General features: G+C 41.6%; 1 protein-coding gene across 4 annotated transcripts in view; it reads right to left on the bottom strand.

Annotated features, from left to right (window-relative positions):
- Positions 1–20,197, bottom strand: part of LOC132958641 (RAS guanyl-releasing protein 2-like) — a 61,254-nt gene that overhangs the window by 23,650 nt on the left and 17,407 nt on the right. For all 4 annotated transcript variants that reach the window (XM_061031605.1, XM_061031603.1, XM_061031606.1 and 1 more), the window contains 8 exons: positions 13,117–13,248; positions 12,053–12,155; positions 11,710–11,766; positions 9,480–9,611; positions 8,601–8,751; positions 7,196–7,369; positions 1,392–1,508; positions 699–980 (listed from right to left, as the gene is read on the bottom strand). In XM_061031605.1, coding sequence (XP_060887588.1) covers positions 699–980; positions 1,392–1,508; positions 7,196–7,369; positions 8,601–8,751; positions 9,480–9,611; positions 11,710–11,766; positions 12,053–12,155; positions 13,117–13,186 — 1,086 coding nt within the window. In that variant the 5' untranslated portion in view covers positions 13,187–13,248. The remainder of the gene's footprint in view (positions 1–698; positions 981–1,391; positions 1,509–7,195; positions 7,370–8,600; positions 8,752–9,479; positions 9,612–11,709; positions 11,767–12,052; positions 12,156–13,116; positions 13,249–20,197) is intronic.

The raw sequence follows: 20,197 nt of genomic DNA, 5'->3' as shown, positions 1-20,197 counted from the left end.
CCTGGATGAGCCTCAATAGGAAGTGACATCATCAGATGGCAGCAAATGGACAAATAATTGCAGTGTTACAAAATTTCTCAGAAAATCAAAGCAGATGCCTCACGGGAGTCATACCCCCTGATTTGAGTTCCAGAGCTCTACAGTATCCCTCCTTCTGCAGCAAACAGATATAATACAAACATAGCTGCTCATTTGTAATGAATCAAAAGGTTCACAGCAGTCAAGTATCTCTTTTTTCAAAGGTGATAATCTAGCTGCTCCGATGCCTCTGGAGCACATATGTATCTAAACACTGAAAATACTGAGTTCAGTTTGCCAACTTTGAATGCTTCAGTTTTGTACATTCTCCGGCCTTTCCCTGCACTCAGAGTTTTTTAAAAGGAGCTTGCCAACGCACACGAGCCAATCTTTTTCAAGGCAGAACAAACTCTTGAGCATCAAACAGACTGCCTGCTCCACTGGCTGGACTCAAAGTGTTTGTCCTTCTCAAAGTTTTTTTCCTCCTACTTCACTGCTGTTTGGTTGCTTAATGAGCTCTTTTTGAATTCTGCTGCACTTTATAATGAATAACAAACTCACAGCACCTGATCCAGGCCCTGCAAGCTGTTTTTAATGCGCGCCAAACACTCACCTTGGACGCTGCACACACACACACACACACACATTGTGGGCCAGTGTTTGTTTGTTTTTGCACTCACCGTGAGCAGGTTGAGCAGGTCTGTGTTGGCATCGATGCTGGGCGGCGTGGTCTGTATCATGGCCAGCTCTCGCAGTATGGTGTACAGCTGTTGGGTCTTAGTGAGGTTAACACGTGTTTTCTCTTTGTCCGCCCAGTCGGACAGCGCCACTTGCACGGCGATGAGGTCCTTCAGGTGCACGCCGAGGATGGGGAATCGGAAGCCGGCGCACTCGGAGAAGCGTTTGCGGTACTGACTGTAGTTTCCGCATGATGTCACCAGTTCGATCAGGTTGTTGAAAATCTGCGGGGAAAAATGAAAAATGAGGGATTCAATCATTTTAAAGAAATAATTTTTAGAAAATAAGGGGAACATCAGAAGAGAATTGGCGAGATATGTTTAGAAAACTTTGCTGCAGATGGACTTACATAACTGAGGAGTCTCTAACTCCTCCGACTATCGAGTTTAACTTTCAAGTTTTATGGCTCAAATTCATACTTTTAAAAAAGAAGACACTGTGTAGGAGTAACGGGAGCAGAAAAAAAGGAGGCTGGCAGCTCACACTGAGGGAAAGTGGATCACTGAATCAAGAGCCACTTGTTAACTAAGTGCATAGACGTTGCAGTCAGTATTGAGTTTTTTTGTTTGACTGTTTGGGCTGTGCGAGCCAGAAATAGATCAGATCAGGATGGGGGGGGGCAGCTCATACTGAACCTTGTTGGTCTCTGCGCTGATGTGGGTCTGCGTGTCTTTGAGGCGGGAGATGGAGCTGTTGCTGAGGCCGCCCACCACCGCCATCAGGGTGTTGAAGTTCTGCAACTGTAGGAGCTTCTGTGGACGAGAAGGAGAGGGAGGAATAAGAAGCTGAAAAAGTGTTTTTTTTAGGCTGTAGGGGCTGTGCATTAACTTCATGTTGTGTAAAGATTGTAACATGTAATGTGTGATATATGTTGTCTGTGGTTGTCATTGGTTTTTCCCTCTGAGCTTACATGTGGATGTATTTGTACAACTGTAGGGGCAGCTACATGTCTGCAGACCTGGAGTCCAGGACACATTTCTCCAGTGTGATTCATCGTATTGTACATACACTGTGGATATTAATGGACCAAGTCTGAGTGACATCACCCATCTGATCCTGCAGGAGTCCCACCAATGTCTGTGGGTCATGCTGGAAATCCTGTCTCACCTTAACTAGCTGACCTAATCAGGTCAGCTATACGCGCCTTTTTGGGAATAACTCTTATCCTTCATGAAATCAAAACAGATGATTTAACAAAATAATCCCCCCCCCCCCCCCTTACAGTGTTTGCAGATTAAGACATGAGCTCATCAGCCCCTATTTGTTTTTTGTACCAGGCTGTAAACATGTACATTTCTGCTGTTAAAACAGTTTTTTTAATTTTTTAATGGGTTGTGTATGTGGCTTCTGGTGCTTCTGCAGCCAGCCTCAAGTGGACACCCGATGAACTGCAGGATTTTTTTACCTCAGCATTGGCTCCATTTTTAAACACCTACTTGGTGCCGTATCACGTCATATCGTGTCATATCATGTCTTTTCATGTTGTACTGCATGGTATTGTTTCATATACTATCCCATTTTGTTTACATTGGATTTGATTTGGATCATATCGTATGAGGAAGGTGAAAGTGGAGGGTGAAGGGATTGGTAAACCATGTCAGATTTCAGATTTTCTAAGGGGGATGTTGCCCCCAGGGTGATAAAGTTAGAGACATTAGGCATTTTCTGCAGACCACATACACATCCACCGTAATCTAATATCAAGTTACAACTAAATGTTCTGACCTATGTGTGTCAAACTTGAGCTAACTCTTTGTGAATGGCGCTCGGCAGGGCTCCTCTCTGCCCTTCAGCCTGCCTGGCATCTCACTGATAATCAATGAGGTCGCAGCTGTGTGGGAGGGCTGCCAGAGGGGATCATTTGATTCAGCTCAGACACCCTTTACAATCAATGAGCAGAGCTGTATGGAGGGCAGGCCAGCGTTTGAGGAGTAGCTTCAGCTAAACTGCACGTGCGCGCGGCTGTGATCGAGGCCTGGGAAACGTTTCATTGTCAACGTGCCAAAGCTTTCCACCGCATGTCCAATAAAGTGTTCATCGTCTAAACAACAAACCCTGCTAACACACGGGCCGATTGGGGATGCGGTGTGTTTATCAGAGCTAGAAAGCACACACACACACTTTGTGACATGAATTAAAACAGACATTTAAAAAGAGCGTGAGAGGAACATTTTTTGCATTTAAATCACAAGTCAAATCCTTGCATTAACGATAATTGGTAACGAGTGTGAGTCATGTGTAATTCACGGCCTGTGCTCCCCGAGGGAAGCTTCTGCAAATGTCAAGTATGTCATGGCTTCCTCTCCGTGCAACCTCGAGAAAAACATGAACAGCATGAACCTAAATTTTGCCCCCGCTGTGCTCACACCGGGCTACATTTCTAAATACCAAAGTTGAAAAACGTTTCAGATTGGCAAAGACAAGCTGAGGTCTGCCACTGATGAGTCTGCACACATTTTAAACCTCTCTGAGCTGAGAGCTGGAGCTGATTTTCATTTATGCTGGCTACACACCGGATCATTTTCAAATCTTAACAGATTTTTTTTAAAACGAGAGAGACCACAGACATGACGACTATTCGGCCAGACTGTGAGACCGCACGTCTGCCGTTTGTCATAACAAATTCACAATGGCCATTCCACAGACACGAGATCTCAAAGATACTGGCATGATAAAAGTGTGACTTCAGGAAAAAAAACACAATATGGAGGACGATCGTACTCAGCTGACTGTCTTTTTACAGTCGGTCTGTTTTGCAGCAAAAAACAAAATGCTTTTATTTAGTACTCCACTTGGCTCAGGGCACAGGTGTGTTCATGTTTGTGAGCTGTCAAAGAACGCAGTATCCGATTTATGATGCTTCCTGGTCTGCTCGCTTTTATTGGCTATTCCGTGTACTCCATCAGAGATTGATATTTACGATTCGAGATCAGGAGCAGTAAAATAATCCTGTTGACCCCACACACTTTTCAATTTGGACAAATAATCAGTTGTGACAAGCTTTCAATCGGGCCACACCCCCGATCAACAAATAAATAGAAGTTTTCCTGACTCCTTCATTTTGTTAGACAATTGAACAGCTCCTTATGCGTTTGAAGCCTGTGAATAATGTTAAAATGCATCATCACCCAGCTAGATAAAGATTTCCCCCTGAGCAGCATTAACTCTCAGTGGGCATCTTAAGATTCTAACAAAGCTTTCCAAAATTAAATGCACTTTCATATTGGGACGAAAATCAGGGCTCAACTCATCTAGTGTGTAGCTGAATAAGTGGACTATCTTTTCCTGATATTTCCAGGATGAAGGCAAAAAGCCCAATCTTTTCCTTGGACTTCACTCACAGTTTTTCCTGTCAGACCCCTAGTACTTTTTTATGCAGCAAGTCCGAGTGAGCTGATTTGAGAACACAGCAGGATATTCCCCGGAGAATTCACCTCCAGCGGGATCGAGGCGGAGTGAAGTTTTTATACTGAGACTGCTGCACGCTGCATAGTTTGACCGCTACGAGTCTCCAGCTGTGAGGAGCATATGTGAACAACCAGGTCGGGAGAATCTCCGGAGCAGTCCTCCTGACATTATCTAGATATTTTCAGGAGTGCAGATTTGAAAACGGCTTTTGGAATAAATAGACTAAAAAAGATGTAAACAAATTCAAAGAACTGGTATGATCACCATCAACTCTCTCTTAAACTGACCACACACTAGATCATTTTGGGCGTGATTTAAGCAGGTTTTCAAAAAAAAAAATTCTGAAAATGAAATGAAATTAGTGTTTGGAACTTAATTGTGTTCAGTTTGATTAAAATAAAAAATGGTGGTGGTTTTTGTAGACCAGCAAAGATTTACAAATCATGACTCATCTAGGTGTATTTTAAAAATCAGCCATTTAAGAACCATGTCAATATTTGGGAAGGGAGCTGCAGTTTTCTCCAGACTGTGACCTGCATCCTCTGTCCAGCATCTACGATAAATAAATAATCTGAAGTTGATTCTGGGCTCTGACAGTTGTGATATTTGGGAGACGGCGGAGGTCAGAGGGATGCTTATCTGTCAAAGCCGTCACCCCAGACATCTGTCATCACTGCTGCACTGTCAGAATGACAGACACCACTGGGGAAAAAACTCAAAGTGTTCAATCAAAAGGAGGTGAAACACTTAAAAGACACTCAGCAGAGTTCCCCTGACAGGTGCCATGGTGTGAAAAGACATTTTAGGTTTAATTCAGGACGAGTATTTGATGAGGGACAGAAGTTTGTTCATCAGATAAAGAGGAAAAAAAGGCAGTAGCACTAAAATCCATGACAAATGTCATTACCAGGACAACATAGTGTTGTATGGTATCGTATCATGTTGCATCAAATTGTACAGTAAAGCATTGTAAGGTATTAAATCACACCGTATATCGTAATGAAATGTAAAGTATGTAACATGTCGTATCATAGGTAGAGACAATGCAATCACATACTGCAGGTCTGGCGGCTTCAAGGATGAAACTTCCTAATAAATTTTTACCGACACTCCCTGAATGCATCGTTACACAGAGGAAGGATCCAGCACTTCTGCCAGACCAAAGCAAACGATAACATCCCACTGAAATCACATTTCAAACATGGAAGCCCAGGACAGGATGCCATTTGAAGGGATTTTTCTGTGCTGAAATGATGACACAAGTCTCCAGACATATGGACACAGATCCTTATTAGGCAGCAAGTTGGCAGCCTTGTAGAAGAATTTGTGGAAAGAGACCGAATTAAATAAAGATTAGGGATTAAAGGCATCTTGACCTGTAGATGACCGCCGTTGATTTCAGTCTTTCAGCACAGACTTGACAAATACACAGATTGGATGGATGGATTAAGAATAGTCTAACTTTTACTAAAGCTTACAGGGCAATGTATTTTTTATAGTCACTGTAGGGAATTCTAGAGGAATGAAGGTATCCCAGTGAGGTCTAAACCTGCAGGAAAAAGAGCGAGCATCATGGCTAAATCCCTTTGGTCCAGACTGAAATATCTGAGCAATTGTTGGATAGACAGTAAAGAAATCGCCGACATAAATGGTTCCCAGTGGATGAATCTTACTGACTTTGCTGTTCCCCTGGCTTTTACTTTTGCTATTTTTTCTTGTCCCTGGTCGTGTATTTAAGTTAATTTCTATGGCTTATGTTTAGGATTTATACCAACATTTAAATGATTGCACGAGTGGAAACGGTTCAAAAGAGATTAAATGTTGGAAAAACTCTTAAAGGCCACATATTATACTTATTTTCAACAAGTTTAAATAATTCTCAGAGCTCCTCAAAACACGTGTGTGAAGTTTCTTGTTCTAAATCCACTCTGATCCTGTATTTGATCATATCTATAAACCCCTCTATTTCAGCTCTGCTCAGAACAGGCTGTTTCTGTGTCTGTACCTTTAAATATGTAAATGTCCTGGGTTAGTTTTTCAACACAGACGGACTCCAAAAAATAAAAAAAAGGGGGACGCGCAGCTAAATCAGAGAACATGACTCTTACTTTGGTGACTTTGTGACTTATTTTGAGTCATTTTATTCACATACAGCCATAACACTGCAGGATTTCTCAATTATGGAGGCGGGGATTGATAATACTTCATGTTCACGTTGTGTACCAGTCCTTGTTCCCGTACATGAGCAACTGTAACGTGCCGAAGCACACCTCTTCCAGACGTGCCGGGGTCAAGGAAGTGTACCACGCTTAAGCGGAGATCGGAGCACTCACACTACCCGAACGAACTGGACTTTGGGGGTCTGGCGTGCTTGAGCACCCTTCAGATTGATTGAATGAGTGTGCCCTTAGCATCATTGAAAATGGACATGTTCCTCAAGCTGCACAAAACAGAAATGTTTCCCTCTCCTCATTTAATCCCCTTATGTACCAGGTATTTCATATGCAGTTTTGAGCAGTGCACCCAGCAAACACTCGCCCCTGATCCCTCTATTGTAGTGTTCATCCCTGAATTCATTCAGTGCACAAACTGTGTAAAGTCTTGATGATACTTTTGTATTCCTTCCACTGCAATAAATAGCTCATTCTCTTTTGGGACCTCTAATTTAGGTGATGATATTTCTCTCAAATAAATAGAAGTTTAACATGCTTCTTCATTATGTAAGACCATTTCACAGCTCCTCAGGCCATACAAGCCTGTGAATAATGCCAAAAATGCATCATCACCGAGCTATAAAAAGATTTTCCCCTGAGCAGCATTATCTTGAAGAGCTCTCAGTGGGCATCTTAAGATCCTAATGCTGCCAAAGCTTTCCAAAATTAAATTCACTTTTTCTTACAATTTGTGCCACATGATGGTAGACTGTCTTGGTTTGATCTGCATTTCACACTGTCGACACCTTCTCTTCTCTCCTCTCGTAATGCCTCGCTCTGTCTGTAAGTGTGTGCAGTGAACGACTCAGCGGACAAACCTGTGCCACTCTGATGAAGTGGGAGATGACGGCAGCTCTCTGCGGGGCGGTGGGCTTGCTGAGCACCATGAGCTGGATCCACTGGGAGACACTGTTGAAGAGGGTGATGAAGCGCTCCAGGATGGGGTTATCCACTGTGCAGCCGTGCATCACAAAGCTGTGGTAATCCTGAAACTGAAGGAGAGGGAGCACTGGTACATGTTTCTTCATTTATTTAAAGGAAATCACAACATCTCAGTTTTCTTATGAATTCCATCCAATGATATCCTTTGACATTTTGCTTATTCCTTTCACCATGACACTTCCAAAGAAGATGCATTTGACTTTTTTATGACCAACAAAACAGGAAATCATTGAGCTGTATAGTGTCTTCTATGGGGCGTGTTACAAATTGGGAATGTGCATTTTGTAAAACATTAACCAGGCAGGGAAACGCCCAAAACACACTTTATTGTTGAAGTTTGCGAATAATCAATTCCAGTGTTTCAGCCTCTTCTTGAAACTTAAATTCTGAAGTCTTTGTTTGCCCTGAGAGTAATTTTCTTAATTTATTGGCTCCTGTATTTTCCATAGACTGTAAATATTAATGGATGAAGCCTGAGTGACGTCAGCCATCTGTTCCTGTAGGGGGCACTGGAGGCTCATCGGCAGCAGACGCCATGTTGGAAATGCTGTCTCAGTCTAACTTTCAGTCAACCTAACGACAGACTGAGAGCTGAGGCGGGTTTTAAGACTCCTGACAAACCGTTACACCGCCCCCACCTGTCAATCATGATGACAATAACTAATCAGACCTATATCCTTTTTTGTACCAGACTGTAAACATGTTTATTTCTGCTGTAAAAACTGCTTTTTTTCCTGTTGTGTGTTTGTGACTTCTGGGCTCTTGGAGCCAGCCTCTAGTGGACACTTTAAAAAACTGCAGGATTTTGCACTTCCCAATGGATTCATTTTTCAAGACTGGAAGTTGCCGCTTGGTAATTTTCTCAAGCTTTGCAAAAATGCAACTTCAAAGACTTTTGGAGTGCCTCTTCTAGAGCACTGTTTGGCATTTGAGAGCTTGTTTGCTTTCCTGTAGAGATGCAGATGATAAGATTTATGACACGATTAAGTCAGCTAAAGAGGTTTGTTAAAGTAAGATGGCTTGGCTTAGCTTAACCCCATCTTGCCACCAAACCCATCACACGTTCAAAAATGAACTAAAAGAAATCACCCATATGAATCTAAACAACCCTGTCTTCGTCTGTGTTTCCCAAAATAACTTCAGAGCAATAAATTAAAGAACTGCCAGTTAAAGTGGATTTTAATTGCTGTTGCTTAGCAACCTCTAAAAGCCTGCAGCATTCTAATTTACTGAGAATTTAAAGATAGAGGGTTTTCAAAAACAGGCTGAGGTCAATCTAACCAGGATCTTGCAGAAGGATTTGTACTCCAGGTAGGTCAGGTGTTCAGCCAGTTCACAGGAATCCAGGTGGTCAAACAGAAGGGACATCTTCCTCTTTTTGGACACTGATGGGACACGCTGTGTCACCTGCCGCTTCCATTGATATGACGGCCTGTGAGGGACAAAGACAAACAATCGAAAACGGCAAAATATTTAAATGCAACAGGTTTTTTATATATATTTATTTTAGAAAGAACACAATTTAAACTGATTCAAAGCATCTTTTTAGCTTTTGTTTAGTTTGCACCTTTAGTCATAGATGAAGGATGACAAAACAAATCACAACTAGTGATTATTTTCATTTTTAGTTAGTATGTTCATTATTTTCAGGATCGTCTAGTCATTAAAATGATGTGCAACTGCTCATTAAATCAGAGCTTAAAAACCGTCTATTTGAAACCCAAGTAGAGAAAATCATAATTTTTAAAATGCATGAATCAACAAATGTTTGATATTTTTCTGCTGATTATCCCCAAATTTATTTTATTTCAGCTATAAATCACTGCAGCCCTGAACCTACTTTTGGCTTTACGAATGCAGATTTTTCAAAGGAATGTCACTCTGCCGTTTTGCAAATGTGCAGCTGTTGTAAAGTCAAAGTTTGACCCCATAATGCCTTCTCCACATAAGGGGACGTTGCGGCCACACAGAATTGGCTTTTATTGGAAAAGGAGAAGTCAGTGACCCCTAAAGACAAAACTCAGCAAAGTCTGAGAACAGGCAATAAAAAAGGGTACAGGCTGACCTGAACACCCACACACACCCCCACACATACACACAAGGAGACGTTCGTTCACACTGTCAACAACACACAAAGATTTCAGCGAGCTGTCCACTCACACACTGTCGAGGTCAATGAGCTGACTCTGGCTCTGGTTTCCCTCGGTGGTCAGGAGGTCTTTAAAGTCTTTGATCTGGTCGGCCAGCTCTGGGTTTAGATTGAACTCTGCTGGAAACTCAGTGATCCAGTACCTGGAGGGCAGAACAAAGCGATGAAAAGGAGAGGAAGATGATGAAAATGCTGTCGACAGATAGACCTGTTCACATCTGCACAATACAGGGACTGTTGCTTTCAAAGTTTGAACTCCCTAATAATCATTTCCTGTATGATTTATACTTTATTTCCAATTGTTACTGTCATTAAATTACATTTTAAATCATAAATATCAGAGTCATTCCAATATGTGTATCCAGTTTGACTCCAATACAGCCCGACATGTAGCTGTAAACGGGCAACTTATGAGGCACGGCTGGACTATTGGCTGTAAGGTGGACGATGCTTCTCTTCCTCCTCCGGTTGTATAAAAGTTGTACAAAACTGAAGCCAAAATATTCTGTGACAGGCTCTGATATATTGCAGCAGTGACACCAGAGTTAAATTTTTGCTGTTTCTCTTTCCCTCTACATTGCACTGATATGATAATATAATTTATCAAACCCCAAAAATTAACTTGTCTTCTCCTCCAAAACTCTACAGTAAACAGAAGTTTAATAAATTATGATTGCAATGAGTAACTACTGTTGTAGAGCTAATGGAAGGAGAGGTGTGCTGCTAAAGATCGCTACATCAGCTACAGCTAGCTTAATGTCAGCTATCATTGTTTTCCAATGTCACATTTTTAGCTAGGTTACTTTAAAAAAAATCTAATTGTGATTAAAGTCAAACAAGTAAAGGCCCAAAACAAAGCAGTTTCATGTTTAAATTCAATGTTTCGAGGGAAACAGGATGTTGAATGAGATAGCTTGCTGAACTGCAGCTAACGTTAGCTCAGCATGTTTCTAGGTCGAGGGTCGGTATAACCTGAGGCTCTGGAGCTGCATACGATACAATTTATTGTCCCCTTGGGGAGATTTGTCTTGGACTCTAGTTTTGCACAAATTCAGCTGCCTCTACAGTAAAATCAATTAAATTTGAAAAAACAATAAAAACACAATCCGCATGGAAACTGAAACCAGTGCTAACCAAAACACACAACACATGTTGCACAATACCCATATTGCACAAGATCTGCATAAAACGCATAAAAAATAGTGAGAGAAAGGATAAAAACAAAATATCAGAAAACATTAGAGCATGCCTCTCTCCAGTGTTTCCCCAGTGAAAAATGTGCAGCCTAATCATTTTAGAATTTCTCAGTTTCAATATGCGTCATATCCTTTGCCTGCAGCAGCGCCTGTCCAGTCTTTACTGGTGGTGTGCGATCTGTTCCTAGAAATTAACAGGAAGTTTTTGTGGTAGTTCAGGAAATCATGTGAAGCCGTTTGCGGATGGGGAATGTGTGAAAAAAACAGTCATCAAAATGTCAGCGCATCTGTTCTAAGAAAAACAAAACTGAGATCCAGGGCAGACTCGAGGTAGAGGAGATATCAGCGTACCGCACAGATCCAGAGAGTCACCTTTAACCCTGCATGTTTTAAATGTATCCCCTTATATGATGTTACATATGAGCATACTGTCAGATTCTCAACATCCCTGCTCTGCTCTCCTCCATTCATCACTCCCTCTCTCTCTGTTGCTTGACCACTCACTCACTCTGTACACCAGCACTGATAATTGCAGGAGAGATGACAGGGCGCTCTTGTTTTGGAGAGCAGTCACATGTTGTGTGGTAAAACATCATAACAGATGTTCAGTGCATTGAATGCTCAATTGGCTAAGGGGAGGCAAAAATGGTTCCTGGGTTGCTGACCCCTGTCCTCGGTGCTCAGCTTGTTTTTCTGGTGAGGATCAGCTAATACAACAATGATATCAGTCATATCACATCCATAGAGTTCAGATGTATATGAATGACATGCTTTCCCATTATATCACACATTTATATCTTCTTCAACTCAAGTCTCTGAACTCTGAATTCTCAGTCAGGTTAAAAGTGGTTGGCCGTCGGCTGCAGTCTTTGCGGTGTGTTCAAGTGCAACTTTTTGGCCGAGATGTGAGGCAACGTGAGTCGACGCAACAGGCAGCCTTCGTCACCACTACTTCTTTGCCGTCTGCTTGTTGTGTCAGGGCCTTTAGGTTAAAAGTTGACATATCTCTAAGAATCGTTTCATTCTTCAGAATAAAGAGACTTACTTGACGAGGTGACATATTCTTGTCCGGCGCTCTGCAGAACAGCTCTCGTCTTGAGATCTGATCCAAAAGTCAAGGTGCAACTTAGCATGAAAAATGTCTGCAAAAATATAAACGTTTCCATCCTTACAACATATTCAGAGTTAACAGATTTAGGAAACAACAAAGAAAGACAATAGAATAAAAGACGCTCTTCGTCAAGGTGTATTATTATTTTGCAGTCCAAAGCCAAACAAAAGGCTCTGAATCGCTCTGTCAGCAAAATATTAAGAGATAGTTACAGAAAAACACACAAGTGATTATATCATAAATCTCTGAGGTAGCAGAAAACAAAGGTGAAGGATACTTGAGCACCAGCTGCTGAGCCATGTCCGTTGAAGGGACGTACCAAGGTTGCATCATGAGGAACATGCGGACCAAGTTAGTGTCCTTCAAAGTGCCCTTTTCATCTAGAAGAGAAACATCAACAAGCCAGACGTTCAAATAAAGATATGACCTCTGTTGCAATAAGTGACATAACTGTTGAAGAAAATACAATGTGAAGTAGTAGACGATGTCTAAGGAAGCGTAATGCATTAACATGAGAAAATAAAATCTGGATAATTATCTCAGATTTATGAGTTACATTTCAGAATTTCTCCCTGGGATCAAAAAGTATTTCTGATTGTTTTTATGGAAAAAAATTCAATTCTGATCTGTTTTGCTTCAGTTCCTCAAAATCTCGACAGAAGCTCTCATTTAGAGCACTTAAAACAGTAATTATTCAAAGTCAATTTGGTTTAACAGTTTTATGAAGGTTTGGGTTTGAAAACATGGAAAGATGTGTCTTTTTTAAGATTTATTTTTGGGCTTTTTGTCCCTTTATTGTAGAGATAGGACAGTGGATAGAGTTGGAAATCAGGGAGAGAGAGAGAGTGGAATGACATGCAGGAAAGGAGCCACAGGTGGGATTTGAAACTGGGCCGCCCACTTGGAGGACTAAAGCCTCCACACATGGGCCGCACACATTAACCACTACACCACCAGCGCCCCGATACTCGTGTCTTTAGGTCAAATTAACGGTACAGTTATTGGTTTGTCGACTTTGCACTGGCAACTTAGATCTTTGCAGTTCAGACGCAAACCTCACTCTGATCAGTCAGGATCAGACGTGCAGATGAGACATGGCTTTATTGATATACATTGTGATGCATGTGAAATGCATCAGGGTGGCAATATGGTGACTCTAGAGACAATCAGACAAATGCTGAAAATACTGGATCCCCACGGAGTGCAACTGAGGCCCTGATGCCGCATGCACCTCAAAACTCTGAATTCCCAGATAAGGATCTCGTTAATTCAGAAAAACAGAGCAGATTTGTATTTTCTCAAATGAATGTCATACGCTTCAGTAGACATCAAATGACATACCAAATGCTTGTATGCAGGCCTCCACCAGCTCGTCCACTGTGGCCGACTGCTCCGATAGTATGGACTCCATCCTTGCTCTCTCTCCTCTCAGGTATTCCCCTCGTTACTCTCTCTGGGTCGACTCTCGTGCCTCTAAATGAACAAAGAAAGGATGAAGAGAGAAGATCAAAGACGAGTGATTATGAGTGACATAAAGAAAATTACATTCTTATCAGCGACGGCTGCGTGTCTGAAAGAGCTGTGCAGTCGCTTATTTAGCATTCTGCTCCACACCGCTGTGAGCGAGATAATCAGCGATTGTTAACTGGTACGTTTAATTGAGATATCTGGCTGTCGGTGTCATCCCCTGTTGATGTGATGGTTTGATTTGACCCGACAAATTCAATCTGCATATCCTCTTTTCAAAGCTTTAAAAGCATATCTAGTCTACTTGAAGGGAGCTAGTTTAAAATATACAGATGGACGTTGTTTCTCTACATCCATTAAAGTTGTACAAAAGTGAAGCCAAATCCCCCACGTGACAGGCACTGGTATATTCATAGCTTTCGTGTGACGTCACACTCTTATGGAACCGCCCACCTGGAGGGCAAGAAAGGCTGTACGCTACTGAAAAGTTACTGGTCTCAGTTTCCCCCTACGTGTTTTTATCGGTTTTATTTTTAAATGTTTCAAATGAAATACAGTTGTTGTTTAATGTGATTCACTAACTGACGAGGAGACGAGCCCAAGTTTTGCTTCTACAGAATTTAATCTGAGAAAAAAAAACAGAAAGGAGGACATTTGTGGATTAATGCAGTTAGACCCTCCACAGCCTCTGTAAGGGGAAACATCGGACTTCTCCTCATCCTGACATCAATTATAGTGTTGACTAAATCTAAATATTCCTACCGTTAACTCAAATTACTGCCCCAGAACACAAACATTTTACAGCTGATACTATCCTGATACTATCGCTAGCTAACGCTAACTAGCTTATGTTAGCTAATTAGCACTCAACGATGCTTGAATGATGAGGAATTTCTTGCCCTTCATTTCTCAAACAGCAGCATTATCGACCCAGACCGATCAATAATACATAAAGCTGCCTGTACGTTTGTAGACATTCATCCTACAGCGATGTAAGGAGAGGGATTCTCCTCTAAATATCAGCAATATCACTGAAGTGACGTTCTGGTGTTACGGTGAAAAGAGTGACCATGTTAACTGATGACTTTCAGACAAACGCGACTGAAAGTTTCCGAACAAATGCCTCTCAGTTCAGTTTTTGTACTACGAAATGTCAAAATCCTCACATCCTCACAAAGACAGAGTAACACGTTTTTCTCTTTATTCTCCTGTGATGTGATCAAGCTGCTCATGGCTACACTCACGTTCCAGATACAGACCCAGTGGAGCAGGGCGAGTGGCGCCTGACGGATCAAACTTGTGGCGCTGACAGACCACCGCGTGCACAGAGTAGGGGGAAATTGGAAGTTAGGGAGCTTTTATGTCTTCTTTTCTATGATACATTCAAAAGGCTGGATCCCCAACAATCAAACATTATCATGATTCTTTAGTCTGTATTATTGCAAATTAAAAAACATCTGGCAGTATGCTAAGTTAACCTACATTCTATGTATGTGAGATCCTTTGTCGAATGTTGTTTAATAAGACAAACCTTTCATTCTGTTAATCACAATAATAAAAAAAGATTGATGCAAAAGTGGATTGTCTAGCATATAGGAAACAAGAAATGTATGCAGCCGTGCACTTTGTTATGATTGTGAAATGTTCCTCTGATTTGTCATGTTCAGACAATAAAGAAGGTTAAACCACAATTAACCATCTGGTTTCTTCAACTTTCACTCAGGAAAAAAAAAACAGTCTCTAAATTTGAAAGAAATAAAGATTTAACATCATGGTGATAATTATCGTTTATCGACTGATATGAACATTTTCATCACAATACATTTTTTTTAGTCCTTTTGCCCAACGCTTTGTAAGACTTTTATACGTTAAAAAAAGACATGATATAACACATAAAAACAGCAAGCATTTGTCAAGATGTAAACATGCTGCATCACTGCAAATGTCGCATAAGAAGGGTAATTTTTCATGTCAGACTTTTGACAGCACAGTCAGTCTCTGACCTCGTTGTGGCTTTAAAACAAACCCGGATAAAAAAAAAGCCACAGACACAATCAACAGGAAACCAATGTTTTAATCTCTCCTTGACATGCTCCCATTCAGTCCAATGTAAAGACACAGTGCATGTGTGTTAGAGGAATGCCCGGCGTATATTTTGCACATGCATGGTGGCATTTCACATTATTTGCAAAAACAGGTCCGGAAATAAAAGCATACTGGTATTTTCTAGGTGATTGAGTAAGCAGGGAGCCTTGACAACCACAGCTTACAGCCCAGTCACTATTTCACAACATATACACACACCTCCGCACACAATGCAGATGCACAAAAATACATGTTTTTGGTTTTTTTTAACTGCATGAAGTGTGGTGGTAGAGACGCCTGAGGGGATCTATTTTTGTGCCATAATCTCAAATGCATTTATTGTGTCTGAAGAGGCGAAAATACACTAATCCTGTCTTCTACACAGACCGCGTCTCGATCTGCTGCTGAAACAGTAGATAAAAGAAGCCACAGGATATTTTGGTTCATTTCTGATAAGCGTGACAGTAATTCTGAGGTTACGCTGGAGGAACAAAGTGAGGCCGCGAAATCCACAACAGCACACCCCACTAATGGCTCTCGAGTGTTGTGGATCTTTCACAGCGAGTGAGACGGGGTGTGATGAGGAGTTTGTGTACGTATCTATTGTCCCCGACACAATGAGAGCCTTCCACTGCGCCATCTCTGCTGCAGCGCGGTGGGCGGACACACTCAATTACAGGCTTCAGGAGCTGTCGGAGCTACACACATGATATACACACGTTCTGTGCATGGATGGAGGGTGAGGAAGAGATAAAGAATGAGAGGGAAATGTGAAGCTTAAGTGTCAATCATCAGTCAAACAGTGAGGGTGAGTGAAAGTTAGTACGATAATGAGAAGGAAAAAAAAACAGAAGTGGCCAAAGTAAACACATTACCAATTGTAGCAGAAGAAGAGTCTTACTATTATTACACTGTGGAAAAATGACAGGCTTTTACATGCAGTCTTAGTGCCTGATTCACAAAACGATGGCATTGCTTTTGCACCCTGTAAACCTGTGCAAATGAGTCAAAAAGACACCGTCTTCATTCATAAAACAAACGTAGGGGGTTAAATGAACCCTTAACTACCCTGCAGATCATGTGCGTCTGTTCTGGTTGCATGTATTGCAATGAGCCATTATGCACAAATGTGCCCCTGTATGCAAATAATTCTCAATGCAAAAAAGCATCTTGTTCAGAAACACTGGCGCCAGTAGCCATGTGGAGTTACAGTGAAGCAAATAACCGTCTGTTGAGACCAAGTGGTAACTGCATGTTTATAAGGGATGTCTGTCACGTGCAAACTGTCTAGTGAGCAGAAAACTAATTCACCTTTATATAATGTTAAATTAAATGATATATACTGATATAAAGTCTAATAATATAAGTCTGTAAATATGACTATGGAATTACTATAATTGATAAGAATGTAATTTGTTTTTTTGTTGTTGTTGGTTTCAAGCTGCCCTTTTCAGAGAGGAGGCTTTGTTTTAAACTGTGAAACTCATCACATTTTTCAAGTCAAGTTCACACACCAGCCTTTAGTTTAACAAAAAGCCAGTTAGCCCATCTCCGTACCGTCTGATTCAACAGCTGAGGCTATCTGCTAAACATTGTATCTCATGGAAGTTCTGGGTAGAGATGCATTCACACCTGAGCCGTTTGGTCCAACTCTGGAGCGCTTCGTCGGATGTCCCTTTGGTTTGGGGTGGAATGACTTCTAAAACAAACTCTGATGCGGACCAAAGAACTGAAATCTGGTCTGATTGAAAACAGAGGTCACTGTTCTTAAACGAGTGCAGCGTTTGGTTCACTGTAGATGAGAATGCGCTCCAAACCAAAGAGGTAAGGGAACAAAACTCAGTGCATTGTGGGTTAAATTTGGCCGTCTGTAAACGATGTGAAATATGTTTGCTCAGGCGATATGCCAGTTTAACTTGACATTTTGACTGATATACTTTAACTCCATTTTATAGGACAAAAGAAAAACTGAGCTACAACAATACCGTTCTTTAACTGTGCTGCTGTTTACTTCTGGGTCATAGTGCAGCATTAAGGCGGATGGCAGTAGCCACTGACCGGAGCTACAACCCTAACTAGTGACGGGTGGCTATGGTACACAACATTTGATCAGCTTTGTTACGCTTGACAAAGTGCAGCGTGAAAGCAAACCAAACCAAATGAAAAATGCCACTCTTTTACAACTTCTGCCCTGAATCACACAGAGTCCACTGGACTTCTTATGTGAAGAGTCGGAGGAGGACGGCGACAGATTAAAGAAGAGAAAAAGAGAGAGTGACAGAGCAAGAAGGCGGAAGTGGAGTAAATATCAGACAGGCTTTCACACGTTGGTGAGAGCTTTGCAACACAGTAGCTGAGCTGTCTATGACAGTACAGTAAGTTAATTCGGTGGGCGCCAAAGTGCACCAAAAACTGAAGAGCAAAGACAGGCCGAAGTGATGTGCTGTTGCTAAAGATAGACATGAAAGTTCCTGTGCTAAGGTCACCACAGGAAGTTAGTCTGAGCTCTACCTGCACAGAGCAGACCTGGAGGGCACACTTCACTGGAATAAATGCAGAAAAATACTGTGCCATGCAAGTGGGTGATGAATATGTATTAAAGATACGGGCAGCATCTGCAAACTTGGGCAGAAAAAGATGTTATTTTGGATAGACATTTCCATATATATGAAAGATTGCAACCTTTAAAATATTGCAGATCTAGATTCCCAATTGGAATCCACCCAAAATCATTTTCCCAGTCTTCTTGTATAAAAAGAAGGCTGGGAAAGTGATTTGCATCTCTTATGATGTCCTGGGGGAAATCTACATGTCTGCAATATCCAATAGTAACCTGTAGCTCACTTTGTATTTGCACAGATTAGGCTGCAAACAAAATATGATAATATGTGAGTCTCTCCAACAAATCACGAAAAATAGTTTCCATATTTTCAAATATTTGTTGCATATTCACTAGATATTCTCAGAAAAGGGCCAACTGGGTCAGTAATGTGGATCAGACAAATGATAAAACCACATTTCTTCCTATCACTCAATCTGCAGATGCAAATCCATTGGTGCCATTCCCCAGATCTGCAAACTCTTCTCAATATGAATCCCTTATTCTACCAGACCAATACATAAATAATATGCAGATGATGTTATATTTAACATCTGCAACTGATCAGATCTCCCTTATCGTCTAATAAATGTTACTGATGTAACGATATGACAGATCTATAAATGTGTAGTCCATTGGATCATTCCCAATGCATGTCCCTTTGTGAGAAACAAGTCCTTAGACAAAAACATTGACATCTCTAAAACAGCTTTTTTTATCGTAGCTCCTCCGCAAACCAACACTACCGCTCACATCTCATGAATATAATAGGAAACAGAGTGGCCTTGAAGTCTGACACTGCGACACAACAAGAGTCATTATTACTGATGAGAGTCATCCAGATCCGAGCTGAGACGGATTTCTCTCTGACAAAAATGGGCACCACTTTGTCATTTTACCATTCGGTTCAGAACAGCCTGTCCTGGAGTGCAGCATGCGGACGTAAAAGTACTCTCAGCGGATGTTGGCACATGTATTCATCCCTCAGAGGCCGTAACAATGAACACAAAAAAAGTAAGGCAGTGTGGGGTTTCAATGACAGCTGTGCAAAGGCTCAGCCTGCTTTTAACCGTCTCCCACGGTGACACATACTGTCATGATACCATCTTTCCATCATCATTCATCATCCTGCTGACAGAAGCTCTTTGAGAAGAATTCTTTCAGTTTTTTGTGGCGACTTCAGAGACCGACTCTCCCTTAACAAGTCCCCCCCTTCTGTCTTCTTTAAGTCTTTCCCCCACAGTCTGATTTCTAATACTGGTTCTTTAGCTGTGAAGCAGGAGATTGATTGTCAGGTGACACACGCTGTGAGAGCTTTGGTGTCATCCTTGGTTGCCTGGTGACGACGATCCAGGGCCATCGATCAGGCAGACGTGGGGTGGGGTCGGGGCTCAGCGAGGATAAAGGGAAGCTGACAGGTGCCTGGTCAATCCTGGCTCTGCAGAATCTGCAGTGGGCACTGAAAATGTCACATCCTCTCGCTTGATACTGACGGACACCTTCTCGCTCATGTCCCAATCAAAATGATGCATGTTGAAAACAGAAGTTTGATCGCCTTGAAGCATCTTCAGATTGTCAAAATAATAGTCAAAAGGTGCATTTCCACCAAAAGCAGCAAATACTTTTAGTTCCAGGAACTCTTTTCAATGAAGAAAAAGGTTCCTCTTGCACTTTGTTTTTTGTGTTTTTGGGGGTTCTCTGGACCTTAAGTATACTCTGTTCCCTGAGCCGGAAAGGCGCTGGGTTCTTCCTTAAGTCCCTGGTCCTCAGGGAAAGTTATTGCATTGGAAATGATTCTAACGATCACAAAGATACTTAATTTATAATTTTATGGGACAAAAATCAGCAGATAACTTTCACATATGCAAAGTCGAGACCTTGTGATTTTTGGCTCTTGTGCCTGCAGATTTACTTTACCAAGGCTTACTTGCACTCGCATGGAGAAACTTGTTAAAATACGTCTTATTTTTTGTAATTTTCTCATTTAAGTCACATCACACTTTGTTGAATATGTGGCAAAGGCCACAAATTAGCAAGAAACAGGCGGTATCAATCTTTCCACCTTTTCACGTCCTAAACGTGTCACAAGCCCTGATCGATGAAAAGACAATGGCAAACACAAAGACAATGATATCCATCCTGCTATTGATGTTCCCCCTAATGGCCTCATTTCCATGCTAGTAAATACCCCCAGCTAACCCACAGTCTCCATACAGCCATTGATTTAGTGTTGTCCTCTCCCCATTGGCATTTGAGTAAAACATGTCTGAT

Source organism: Labrus mixtus, chromosome 23 (assembly GCF_963584025.1).
Source record: "Labrus mixtus chromosome 23, fLabMix1.1, whole genome shotgun sequence".
In the NCBI taxonomy this organism is placed as follows: domain Eukaryota; kingdom Metazoa; phylum Chordata; class Actinopteri; order Labriformes; family Labridae; genus Labrus; species Labrus mixtus.
This window is presented reverse-complemented; position numbering and strand designations above follow the sequence as displayed.